Below are 13,174 nucleotides of genomic sequence, written 5' to 3'. Positions count from 1 at the left end.
CGGTCCGGAGAACTGTGCGGCAGATGTGCTACCCAGTCGACAACCAGCCGTCCCGCCTGAAACAATAATATACAATATTTATTTAAAAAAAAAAAAAAAAAAAGAATAGCAACCATGTTTTTTCTGAAAACTATTTAGTGGGCGGACAGCCAAGCTCTAACTAACTTTGCACGACTGCAGGTTAGAGTTCCCTACCATTCTTCTAAATTCAGGGTTTATTGTTCAATACATTGGTAAAATATCATTTATTTTAAAGGCGTTCGTGATCAATTTCAACAAAATTTGAACAATTTTCAATCTGCTATTAACTGATTTGTATTTGAACATGTTAAAGGTGGTCTACAATCAACATCTGTGTAAGAGCATGTGTTGGTTGCTGCTTCTCTGGCTGCCTTTTATGTTTTTTATCATAGCCTGGCTAAGATTTTGGCTTTGTTGTTTTAGATTATCTATCACAGAAAGTAAAGTAAACCTCCTGCAGCTGAGGAATTACCTGTTCCTTCACAACAGACTTTTCTTTCTTTTTTTTTGTCGCCAAATTTTAAGAAGGGGAAATGTAAATAGATACACTACCAGTCAAACGTTTGGACACATTTTCCTATGCTATTGAACTATACTGTGTCCAAATCTTTTATTGCAGGTAGTATAACAGCGGAAGAATTGTAGAATTTGTAATGAAAATAATATTTAAAAATTCAAAATTAAATTGGGGAAAATAATTTTCAGCGTCTCTGAGGTTGGGTCTGTCGAGTGCTATTTAGGTTACCTAAAACACGAAATAGCCCAGAGTTGTGGTTGTAAGTATTAGTAGTAGTTAGTAGTAGAAAATGTATGAATATTTGCACTGAAGTTTAAGTGCTGCCGGCCACCATTTGTTAGGGATTCAGATTGGGACAGAGAGAGAAAGCGTAAAGCATTGTCTGCATGTTTTTTAATGAGCTTTTTGTTCATACAGGGAGTGGACATGTGTTTTCGCACTCATCCATGCATACTGTAGTACAGGGAGCATTGTTAAATGGGTAAATTTAGTTTTAGTCATAACAGCATTTTCTTTCGTCTCCTGCTGATGGGGAGCTTTTCTGAGAGAATGCGGCCATCCGTTTTTATAAAGGTGTGCAGCCATTTGAATAATGCAGAACAAAACCACTTAATGATAGCGGACATCTTGTACCGTGAAAGTATTACTATACCATTAGAAACACTGAGTGAGTATACAGTTCATACAGTACATATGAACTTTGCTATTAAAACACCACTCTGCTCTGTATTGAAAGTAAAAGAAAAACAGCTCTCACAGATGGATCTGGTTGAGGTAGTGACCGGCTCTGAAAACTATTTATTCTAGGCAATGGCCATTTTAGACAAGAATTAGGTTTCGTGGACTGAATGATTTTTGTGATTGCATTTGACATTTTGTAACTCTGCAGCCATGATGCAAATGTTCAAAGCCGGGTCAATGTTAAAGAATAAAGCTGTAAATGTCATTCCTTTTAATCTTAAATGTGTTCAAGCCAGTGTTGAAAGGGACAAGGACCTACACGTTTTTTCTTGTTAACACCCTGATGCATTCATGTGTTTTCACAACCAGTGGTAACGTTTTAAGTCAAACGGTGGGGGATTGTTGGTTAAGTTGGAAAGGATTGTTGACATGACTGAATCACCTGAATCTCAACCGAGGGTCACTAACACTGAGCAACATGAAGCACACCTAGTCATGTGGCGGAATACTTGTTTGACCGGAATCATTTTAATTAATAAATTAAATTAAAATTTAAAATAAAAAATAAAAAAAATATATATAAAAAAAAAAAATCCTATTTTTTTTAAATTTAAAATTAAATTACATTACTTTAAATTAAAAGTAGGCATCACCGTGTAGCATGTGGTTAGCGCATCTGCCTCACAGTCTTGGCTCAGGCCTGCCTGTGTTGAGTTAACATGTTTACCGGTGCTTGCCTGGGTTTTTCCAGGTACTCCGTCATCCTCCCACATTGTACGTAGGTGTGAATGTGAGTGTGATTCATTGTTTGTCTATATATGCCCTGTGTTTGGTTGACGACCAAAGGCTTCAAGCAGAAGAGCATCCACTGAATCAATCTTTTGTTAATGCTGTGTTCCAGTGCAGCCATCCGAATAGACATTCTCTGGCTTTTCACAAACACCTGCTCTAGGAGTTTGGTGTTTTCATAGAAAATGGTATATAGCAGTGCGATAGCCATAATGCTTCTCAAACTGGCAATGAACTGCAGTCGGGGCATAAAAACTTCTTGGCTGGCGGCAAATCCGCAACGCTGCCCCAATGTAAATTGGCGAGTCTTGAGCAAGGGAATGATATGCTTACAAAAACTGCAAAGCCTAAGATGTCATCCTCATGACCTCACGTCTGTCTGAATGATACCTGAAATGAAATAGATAATATTGCGTGACTTTCGGACCACCTTGTATACATGAAGTATTACTGAATAATTTTAGTTATATATAGTTCTCTCCTATGTAGCAATAACATGCAAGCTTTTTTGACCAAACAGTGATCACATCTTGTGATGACTATTTTGTAATCTGTGTGGGGGGGGGGGGAATAGTCAATTTAGTGAGAAGCTTAGCAATGCTGCTGTGATGTGGATCAGTAAGGCATATTATTATCGTGATTGCACCTAATATTGCTGCTTCTTAACACTTCCAGGCATTCAAAAAGATTGTTTGATAGAAGCCAATTGGCCCTAAGCTTTAATTACTTTTTATTTAATTTTGTATTCATAGAGTTCATACTAGTTAACTTGCATGTGCTTCATATAATCCAATCCAAGTACTGTAATTATGTTTGTTAAGAGTGAGCATAATCAATTGGGAAAATAACTGACTTTTAAATTCTTTATTTGTTAGGAGACAAGAACATATTTAAGGAGATATAGGGTCTTAATGGTCCATATTTCACTAACAAGTTGATTTAATGTGTTTTTTTTCTCAAGAAAAATGAAACTGGCAGTCATTTCCAAAAATATCAATTGGCCCCTTTTTCGTCGCCAAAATTGACACTCCCCATGTCTTGGTGTGATGTCAGTGGCAGAAGTGGAGACCAAATTCATTTCATAGCCGGTGTGGAAAAAGGAATGTACAATACTGTACGATGCTATACAATACTATACTATACTATAAAGTGGCAGCATTACCTCCTATTTTATATATCATAGCTGTTGTTGTTTCATAAGACATGATGTAAAATGGCTATTAAAACAAAGCCTAATCTAACCTGTTTTGTTCAGAGAAGGACGTTCTTTTTTTATCCACAATGTCAACCATGTTGATGATGTTTCAAACTGTTGCATACTGTACTGAAGTATATACTGTAGGATCATATGTTGACACACAGATTTACTGGTTTGGAGTGGGAGCTCTGTGACTCACTCCTTTTTCATGTGTTTCTATCTCTCTCCATCTTTTAGTTGGTGCTACCAGAGTACTCGATCCATGTTCTCTTCTGTATCATGTTCCTGTGTGCCCAAGAATGGCTGACTGTGGGCCTCAACATCCCCCTGCTCTTCTACAACACATGGAGGTGAATACCGTAATCACAAACTATTGTTTTTTTTTTAAATGTAGATGTGGGTGTAAAGGTGTGACCAATTTAAAATAGCTTACTAAACTATAGTTTTAAATAAGGCTATGTTTACACTGCATGGCATGATGCCCGATTCAAATTTTTTGATAAATCAGATTTTTGTATGTCGTCATTCACACTGCAAAAACAAAAACTTGTAACGTGAATGGAATGGGTTCGTGAAGTGAAACGCATGCACACAAAAAAAAAACAAGGCACAGCGTATTTCAGGAAGTAAACATGGCCCTCGTCCTGACGTATTTATGGCAATATTCACATTTCAGAGTGGCCTTTTGCTGTGGCCAGCCTAAGGCACACCTGTGCAATAATCATGCTGTCTCATCATCATCTTGATATGCCACACCTGTGAGGTGGGATGGATTATCTCGAAAAAGGAGAAATGCTCACTAACACAGATTTACAGATTTATGAGCAATATTTGAAGGAAAGGCCCTTTTGTGTATGTAGAAAAAGTTTTAGATCTTTGAGTCGAGCTCACGAAAAATGGGAGCAAAAACAAAAACGTTTATATTTTTAGAAAATGGATGGACAGATGGACAATGTTAATGCTTTTGGTCACTTTTGAAGTGTGGACTCAAGTCACATGACTTGGGACTCAAGTCATGAATTTGATGACTTTAAACTCAACAAAATGTCAATGCAGCCCTATGGGGGGCACAAGCCACTGCAAACTGTAGCTTGGTCCCAAGCCCGGATAAATGCAGAGGGTTGCGTCAGGAAGGGCACCCGGCTTAAAACTTTGCCAAACAAATATGAGCGTTCAGCCGAATAATTCCATACCGGATCGGTCGTGGCCCGGGTTAACAACGTTCGCCCCCAGCACCGTGAACCTGCAGGGCGCCGGTGGAAATTCAGAGGTGGAAAACAGGTTCTTAAGAAGAAAAAGAAGAGGAAAGCACAGAGCCTAGAACTGAATGTGGGGTCTTTGAATGTTGGGACTATGATAGGAAAATCTCAGGAGTTGGTTGACATAATGATTAGGATACAGGATGATATATTGTGTGTCCAGGAGACACAGTGGTTCTTAACCTTGTTGGAGGTACGGAACCCCGCTAATTTCATCTGGAGTTCACGGAACCCTTCCTAATTTGAAAAATAAAATATAATTTATTTCAATTTCAAAACAAGTATATATTTTATTGTCTGTGTAGATTCTCAGTCATCCAGGTCATGCACAAAATGAACCCCGCATCAGTTGCACACAAAATCGTTGTAGAACAAAACCAACTAAACTTGAATTTCACCAAAAAAAAAAATAATTCCTTAAATTTACTGTAAGTGAATGTGAATTTGGCTGTTGCCAGTCCCCTTGGTAAGGGTCACTCTCATGCCAGAGGAATGGACTTTGTCGTGAAAATTCACAACAAAATCTGCTCCTTTTCTTTGTTATTTCTACAATCCTCGAAAAGGGTTCACAGGTAAGAGTACATTTTTTGGGCTCTTTTTTTTTATTATTGGATGCACTGTCTAATGCCACAGCAATGCTACTCAATTGTATCATTGAAATATTGTTAAATAAAGATGGCTTTAAAAAAAACCAAAGCATTTCAACTCGAGGAGCAAGCGCCGCAATGGTAAACGCCCACCTTGACACAGCATTGTGTTTTGAACGGTATAAACATGACATTCAAAATGCAGTCTGAAAAGGATAGATGCACGCACGCACACACGGTGTGTGTCGAGTCCTCGGTTGAAAAAGCCTCACCGAACCTTTGGGGTTGATCGAACCCACGTTAAGAACCACTGATCTAGGAAAAGGGAAGACATAAGGGCAGTTGGTGTTAGAGAGGAGGATGCAGGAGATAGGCTTACATGGAAAAGGATGACACGCTGTGGCGACCCCAAAAAGGACAAGCTGAAAGGAAAAGAAGAAGAAGAGACTCGGCAAAATGTCACAAGACTTGCAACTTGATTTGGACAGGAACAACTCATGACTTCACTCATACTTGAGCCCAGTGACTTAAAAAGACTTGACACTTTTACCGAAGAGTTGAGAAATGATCACTCTGCAGCAATCTCTCCACAACTCAACTCACCAATTTTATTTACAGGAAGTACAGAACAATGTAACAATGAAATTGATGCACTCAACAGCTATCATTCAAGTGGAAGTACCCCACCATATCAAAGCTTAATTTGAACTTGAAATCGTTAAATTGTTCTAACTGACATACCACAGTTAAAATTGTGCCTTTATAACAAGATGACAAACTTGTGTTCTTGTTTTTTTAATTAATGCCTTCATTTTTGATACTCCCAAAAAATGCCGTTTAAACTGAAATCTATTTATATATGTGTTTTATTTATTTGTATTTGTGTTTGAAATTGCTGCATTAGAAATGTTTGTAGACATGAAAATGCAGTTGCCTGCTATATCCACAACGTGAATTTAAGAAAAAATACTGTTGATTATCTAAAAGAGGAAAACAATTGGTCATCCATCCATCCATCCATCCATTTTCAACACCGGTTAACCTGGTTAGGATCGCGGGGCGCTGGAGTCTATCCCAGCTGACTTCGGACGAAAGGAGGACTACACCCTGGTCAACCATTTGCACTCACATTCACACACCGCCACTGAATGGGAACTGAACCCACGCTGCCCGCACCAGTCAGGGGAGTGTACCACGACACGATTATTGACTTGGTCATTCATTATTAAGTGAAATGTCAATTTTGTTCTTGTGTATTCATAATTGTTCTAACCAAACAGAAATATATTTTATCTTGATTATTACTTGATTATTCAATAGAATTGTTTGTAGGATATTGGCAGTGATGCATGCACTCCAAAATGACACCATTTTGAGGAACGGGCAAAGTAATGCATTACTTTTTCCAGGAAAGTAGCTACATACAGTTACATTTTCAAAAGCAGCAATAGTTACTTTTGAGTCATCAATGTTTCTCATCAAGCATTAACCTGTGGCTGATGATTTGAACAAAACACAGTCCAGCTTTTCAATTACATTTAACTACTCATGCAGACAGCATTTTTTTCAACAAACCCAACAAAGAGATTGAGAGGTGATTGTTTATTCTACAATGCACAATGACGGTACAGTACCATAAAAGTGCAAAGAAATGCACAAGTTCACTATTTCCACAATGTTTTTATTTTCCTTAGTAAAACGTGTATTTGATTGTTACTTCTTTATTTACACTTTAAGAATACAGTTTTACTGACGTGTTAAGGTTGGCACAGTGGGGGACTGGTTAGCACAACTGCCTCACAGTTCTGGGGACCGGGGTTCAAATCACGGCCCCGCCTGTGTGGCGTTTGCATTTTCTCCCCATGCCTGGGTGGGTTTTCTCCGGGTACTCCGCTTTCCTCCCACATCCCAAAAACATGCATGGAAGGTTAATTGACGGCTCTAAATTTCCCGTGTGTGTGCGAATGGTTGTTTGTTTATGTGTGCCCTGCGATTGGCTGGCAACCAGTTCAGGGTGTACCCTGCCTCTCGCCCAAAGATAGCTGGGATAGGCTCCAGCAGCCCGCGACCCTAGTGAGGATAAGCAGTAAAGAAAATGGATGGATGGATGGATGGATTGCGTGTTAAGTGCGCAATGCATTTTGGGTTAATTATTCATTCCAAAGTGCACAGTAATAAATTATCATACAATCAGGACTGATTCACTGAAGGACTTACAATACTTATCTTAAATAATATTTACAATGAAAAGTGAGAACTTTTAACTTCGTCTGTAGTCCGGACTGTGAGTTGGTGTAACGCGCTGCACGGCTGACGTCACGTAAGTAAGTGCTTCTCTCCCCCCGTCAATCACCCACAGCTTTGCTAGTTGCGTAATCTTGTCACCTTTTCTCGCTCTTCGCATCAAAATTACGATGGTGGGAGCAATGGTGTGTTTTTGTGTGTGTGTGTGTGTGTGTGTGTGTCTGTGCCCCCAATATCAAACCGCCACTCAGGTTTACGTACATGCACGCCCAAACGCACACATACCCATACACACACAGTTGCCTTCATGAACCACAATCGTCATCCATCTATCTAGCAGTTAAGAGTCTTTCGAGAAGTGTACTGAGAATGGTGTGCTTGTTTTCGTTTAGGTACTTACTGTGCTGTGTTGGCATGTCAACTCTGCACTAAATTGCTGTTTTAATCTGGGTTCTACTCAACTAATATTTAAGTTATTTGTTCATGTTGATGACATCGTTCTATAACTTGGGTGGCATACATTACCAATTAATGGGTACGGTTAAGTTAATGCTTTTTTTTTACTGTGGATAAATGATATCCCTGCCACTTGGCAGCTGCTGAAAGAAACTAAAAAGTTACTTTTTCTAACTGTGTTACTTTTGAAATCAAGTAATTAGTAAAGTAACTAGGTTACTTTTAAGATCAAGTAATCAGTAAAGTTCCGAATGAGGACCATGGTCTCAGATTTGGAGGTGCTGATTCTCATCTCAGTCGCTTCACAATCGGCTGCGAACCGCTCCAGTGAGAGTTGGAGATCACGGCTTGATGAAGCCAACAGAACCACATCATCTGCAAAAAGCAGAGATGCAATACTGAGGCCACCAAACCGGATCCCCCTCTACACCTCGGCTGCGCCTACACTGCTCCTCCTCAATCTGAGATTCGACTTCCCGACGGACCCTCCTCTCCAGCACCCCTGAATAGACCTTACCACGGAGGCTGAGAAGTGTGATCCCCCTGTAGTTGGAACACACCCTCCGGTCCCCTTTCTTAAAAAGGGGGACCACCACCCCAGACTGCTAATCCAGAGGCACTGTCCCCGATGTCCACACGATGTTACAGAGGTGTGTCAACAAGGACAGCCCCACAACATCCAGAGCCTTTCGGAATTCCGGGAGAATCTCATTCATCCCCGGGGCCTTGCCACCGAGGAGCTTTTTAACCACCTTGGTGACCTCAATCCCAGAGAAAGGAGAGCCCGCCACAGAGACCCCAGAATCTGCTTCCTCATGGGAAGGCGTGCCGGTGGAGTTGAGGAGATCTTCGAAGTATTCTCCCCACCAACTCACAACATCCCGAGTCGAGGTCAGCAGCGCCCATCCCCACTATACACAGTGTTGATGGTGCACTGCTTTCCCCTCCCCGAACGCCGGATGGTGGACCAGAATTTCCTCAAAGCATTTCCTCGAATTTTCCTCGAAGTCTTTTTCCATGGCCTCACCAAACCCTCCCATGCCCATGTTTTTGCTTCAGCGACCACCAAAGCTGCATTCCGCTTGGCCAGCCGGTGCCCAGCAGCTGCCTCAGGAGACCCACAGGCCAAAAAAGCCCGATAGGACTCCTTCTTCAGCTTGACAGCAGCCCTCACCATTGGTGTCCACCAACGGTTTCGGGGATTGCCGCCACGACAGGCACCGACCACCTTATGGCCACAGCTCCGGTCGGCCGACTCAGCAACGGAGGCGCGGAACATGGTCCACTCGAACTCGATGTCCCCCGCCTCCTCCAGAACATGAGCAAAGTTCTGTTGGAGGTGGGAGTTGAAACTCCTTCTGACAGGGGATTCTGCCAAACGTTCCTAACAGACCCTCACAATGCTGACTTTCCATCCATCCATTTTCTGAGCCTCTTCTCCTCACTAGGGTCACGGGCCTGCTGGAGCCTATCTCAGCTATCATCGGGCAGGAGGCAGGGTACACCCTGAACTGGTTGCCAACCAATCGCAGGGCACATACAAACAAACAACCATTCGCACTCACATTCACACCTACGGGCAATTTAGAGTTGTCAATTAACCAACCATGCATGTTTTTGGGATGTGGGAGGAAACCAGAGTGCCCGCAGATAACCGATAACATACATGAATTGATGAGTCTAAATTGCCCGTAGGTGTGAATGTGAGTGTGAATGGTTGTTTGTTTGTATGTGCCCTGCGATTGACGGGCAACCAGTTCAGGGTATACCCCGCCTCCTGCCCGATGTTAGCTGGGATAGGCTCCAACACACCCGTGACCCTAGTGAGGAGAAGCGGCTCAGAAAATGGATGGATGACAGTTATTGCTGTATGTTATGTAGTAGGATAAAAATAATTCTGGATACTGTTCAGTTCCAAAACATAATAATTACTCTACAATTGTAATCGCTAATAAATTATGGCTTCAATCTTTGTTATTTTAAAGTACAACCCCAATTCCAATGAAGTTGGGACGTTGTGTTAAACATAAATAAAAACAGAATACAATGATTTGCAAATCATGTTCAACCTACATTTACTTGAATACGCTACAAAGACAAGATATTTAATGTTCAAACTGATAAAGTTGATTGTTTTTAGCAAATAATCATTAACTTAGAATTTTATGACTGCAACACGTTCCAAAAAAGCTGGGACAGGGTCATGTTTACCACTGTGTTACATCACCTTTTCTTTTAACAACATTCTATAAACGTTTGGGAACTGAGGACACTAATTGTTGAAGCTTTGTAGGGGCAATTCTTTCCCATTGTACAGCTTCAGCTGTTCAACAGTCCGGGGTCTCCGTTGTCGTATTTTACGCTTCAAAATGCGCCACACATTTTCAATGGGAGACAGGTCTGGACTGCAGGCAGGCCAGTCTAGTACCAGCACTCTTTTACTATGAAGCCACGCTGTTGTAACACGTCCAGAATGTGGTTTGGCATTGTCTTGCTGAAATAAGCAGGGGCGTCCATGAAAAACACCTTGCTTGGATGGCAGCATATGTTTCTCCAAAACCTGTATGTACCTTTCAGCATTAATGGAGCCTTCACAGATGTGTAAGTTACCCATGCCATTGGCACTAACACAGCCCCATACCATCACAGATGCTGGCTTTTGAACTTTGCGTTCATAACAGTCCGGATGGTTCTTTTCCTCTTTGGCCCGGAGCACACGACGTCCCCAGTTTCCAAAAACAATTTGAAATGTGGACTCGTCGAACCACAGTAGATGATGAAATCCCTAAATTCCTTGCAATTGTACGTTGAGGAACATTGTCCTTAAACTGTTCGACTATTTTCTCACGCACTTGTTCACAAAGAGGTGAACCTCGTCCCATCTTTGTTTGTGAATGACAATGGCAATTCAGCGAAGCTCCTTTTATACCCAATCAGGGCACCCACCTGTTCCCAATTAACCTGTTCACCTGTGGGATGTTCCAAACAGGTGTTTGATAAGTATTCCTCAACTTTCTCAGTCTTTTTTGCCATCTGTCCCAGCTTTTTTGGAACGTGTTGCAGCCGTAAAATTCTAAGTTAATGATTATTTGCTCAGAAAAATAAAGTTTATCATTTTAAACTTTAGATATATTGTGTTTGTAGTGTATTCAATTCAATATAGGTTGAACATGATTTGCAAATCATTGTATTCTGTTTTTATTTATGTTTAACACAACGCCCCAACTTAATTGGAATTGGGGTTGTATTTATTACATCAACCTGGCAGACGCATTTGCAGCCAAATGTCTTGCATGCTCTTTTTGTATTTCCTGTATCCACTATTGCTGCTGAAATTATGCACATTTCTCCATTGTGGGACTAATAATGGTACTCGAAATATTTATGATATTAATGTACATTTAAATTTATAGGCCCGTTTTTTTTCAAGTGACGTCGCAGTTGTGAAATACCAATTCATTTCCGGTTTCCGATCCATGTGTTATGTCGCTATCAAGCATTATAGTGCATTCCAGTATTTTCCTCTATAGACAGCGATTCATTTGAGTGCTATTTTGCTCTTCGAATTTGGCTAATCTCTGCTATAACGCGATTCCAGGCAGACGTATGTGACAAGTGTACTGTACCACCCAATCACTTATTTTGGTGTTTTTTGACTTCATGTCACGATAGCTTAGCAACTGGCTTCCCCGCCGTCTGTCTTTCATCTTATTCTCCCTCCATCCTTTGTCACAATACTTGTCAAAATGTAGTTTATTCGCTGTCATGGAGGCGATGATTAGTGACTTATGCTGCGTTGACAACTGACGCACGTTCTTCCGTCTCTGCAGCTCAGCATCGTATTTAGCCACGTTAGCTGTAGCTGGGGTGACGAAAATACATAGCATGCAACAAGCATGAACAGCTTTCAGAATAGCGGAAACCAGCGAGGTTAGGCGACAATAGGGAGGCTGCAGTTTGCGGTAGCCACTAGCATAATGACAGTAAAGTTGATTGACAGTTGATTAAGAAAGTCAACAAACCCCATCTTTTTGCTGAACATAACGGGGCCATGAAAAAACACCATTCACATCATTTAGAATTACAATTATATAAATAAATGCACAGGAAGGAGACTGAATGTAATGCAAAGGGTGCTGCATTAGGTTAAGGGTTTCGCTTCCAAGGGTTTATACAGTATACTGTACATTGAACAAAATAAAGCAGTCATCTTGCACGCTTGAAAACGCAGACAGTCCAGTTTTCTTTCAATATCTGTGTTTCACATATACATTACATTTCTGGAGCCCCAGGAAGGTAGCAAGTGAAAATTGGGTCACCATTAATTCATCTTTCTCTGTCATTACGACTGTTCTTCCCATCGGTGTTATCCCGATGCAGACCGCAAGCAATCTGATGGGTCTGAGCTCAGCTGGTTGTTGTTGCAAAGGGGAGGAGAGTCAGGGAGAGAAAACACGTCTTGCTGTTTCATTAATTGGAGACTGTGCCAGATGCCTTCTGGCTACAGATGCTGCTTCACGTGCAGCTGAGAGATGAGAAGACAAGAAAACAGGAGAGAGGGAGCAAGGCATAGGTAGACAATGGAGGAGGAACAGCTGGAAGCTTGGACGGTGAGGCAGAGGAGAAAAGCATATGAGTGATAGCTAATCGCGACAAGGTGATTCAGTGGAGAGTGGCAGTGATGGAGAGCCAAATACACACATCTCCCAATGTACCGCATTAGCACATGGGTGCAGCTGTATCTTGTTGTGATACTACCATGCCTCCTGGGTTGATTGCGAATGCCAACGTTGAATTTTAGTCATGAGGGATGAGCAGCCAATGAATCCAGATGCCTTTGTATTATCGTATATCGATTTCATTGTAGCTACTCAATTGTTACATTTTGATATTTCATTGACTTTTTGTCTTCGTGCAACTGGTTTATTAAAGCTGCATTTACACTACATGGTTTGACCCATTTCTGTTGTTTTCCCCCTGATGGCCCGATTTGGATATGATTTGGCAGTATTGGGGGAAAAAAATAAAACACACACACCTTGGCAAAGTGGTGCCAAGATCCAATTTACTAGAATTATTTTAACTGATGATACTGGAATTTGCAATTGTTGCAGTTGTTTAGAAATGCAACCATCCATTGTAAGTCTTTAATGTTAGGCGGCATGGTGGTCGACTGGTTAGAGCGTCTGCCTCACAGTTCTGAGGACCGCGGTTCAATCCCCGGCCCCGCCTGTGTGGAGTTTGCATGTTCTCCCCGTGCTTGCGTGGGTTTTCTCCAGGAAGTCCGGTTTCCTCCCACATCCCAAAAACATGCATGGTAGGTGCAATGTGATGTGCAAGTGGTTGTTTGTTTGTAGGTGCCCTGCGATTGACGGGCAAACAGTTCAGGGTGTACCCCACCTCCTGCCCGATGATAGCTGGG

The 13,174-nt window shown here is 41.4% G+C and overlaps 1 protein-coding gene across 2 annotated transcripts in view; it reads left to right on the top strand.

Moving 5' to 3' along the window:
- The window catches only part of cnih3 (cornichon family AMPA receptor auxiliary protein 3), a 97,915-nt gene that overhangs the window by 72,153 nt on the left and 12,588 nt on the right, over window positions 1-13,174 (top strand). For both annotated transcript variants that reach the window (XM_061704537.1, XM_061704536.1), the window contains exon 4: window positions 3,444-3,556. In XM_061704537.1, the coding sequence (XP_061560521.1) occupies window positions 3,444-3,556 (113 nt within the window). The remainder of the gene's footprint in view (window positions 1-3,443; window positions 3,557-13,174) is intronic.

Source organism: Phycodurus eques, chromosome 18 (genome assembly GCF_024500275.1).
Source record: "Phycodurus eques isolate BA_2022a chromosome 18, UOR_Pequ_1.1, whole genome shotgun sequence".
Lineage (NCBI taxonomy): Eukaryota > Metazoa > Chordata > Actinopteri > Syngnathiformes > Syngnathidae > Phycodurus > Phycodurus eques.
This window is presented reverse-complemented; position numbering and strand designations above follow the sequence as displayed.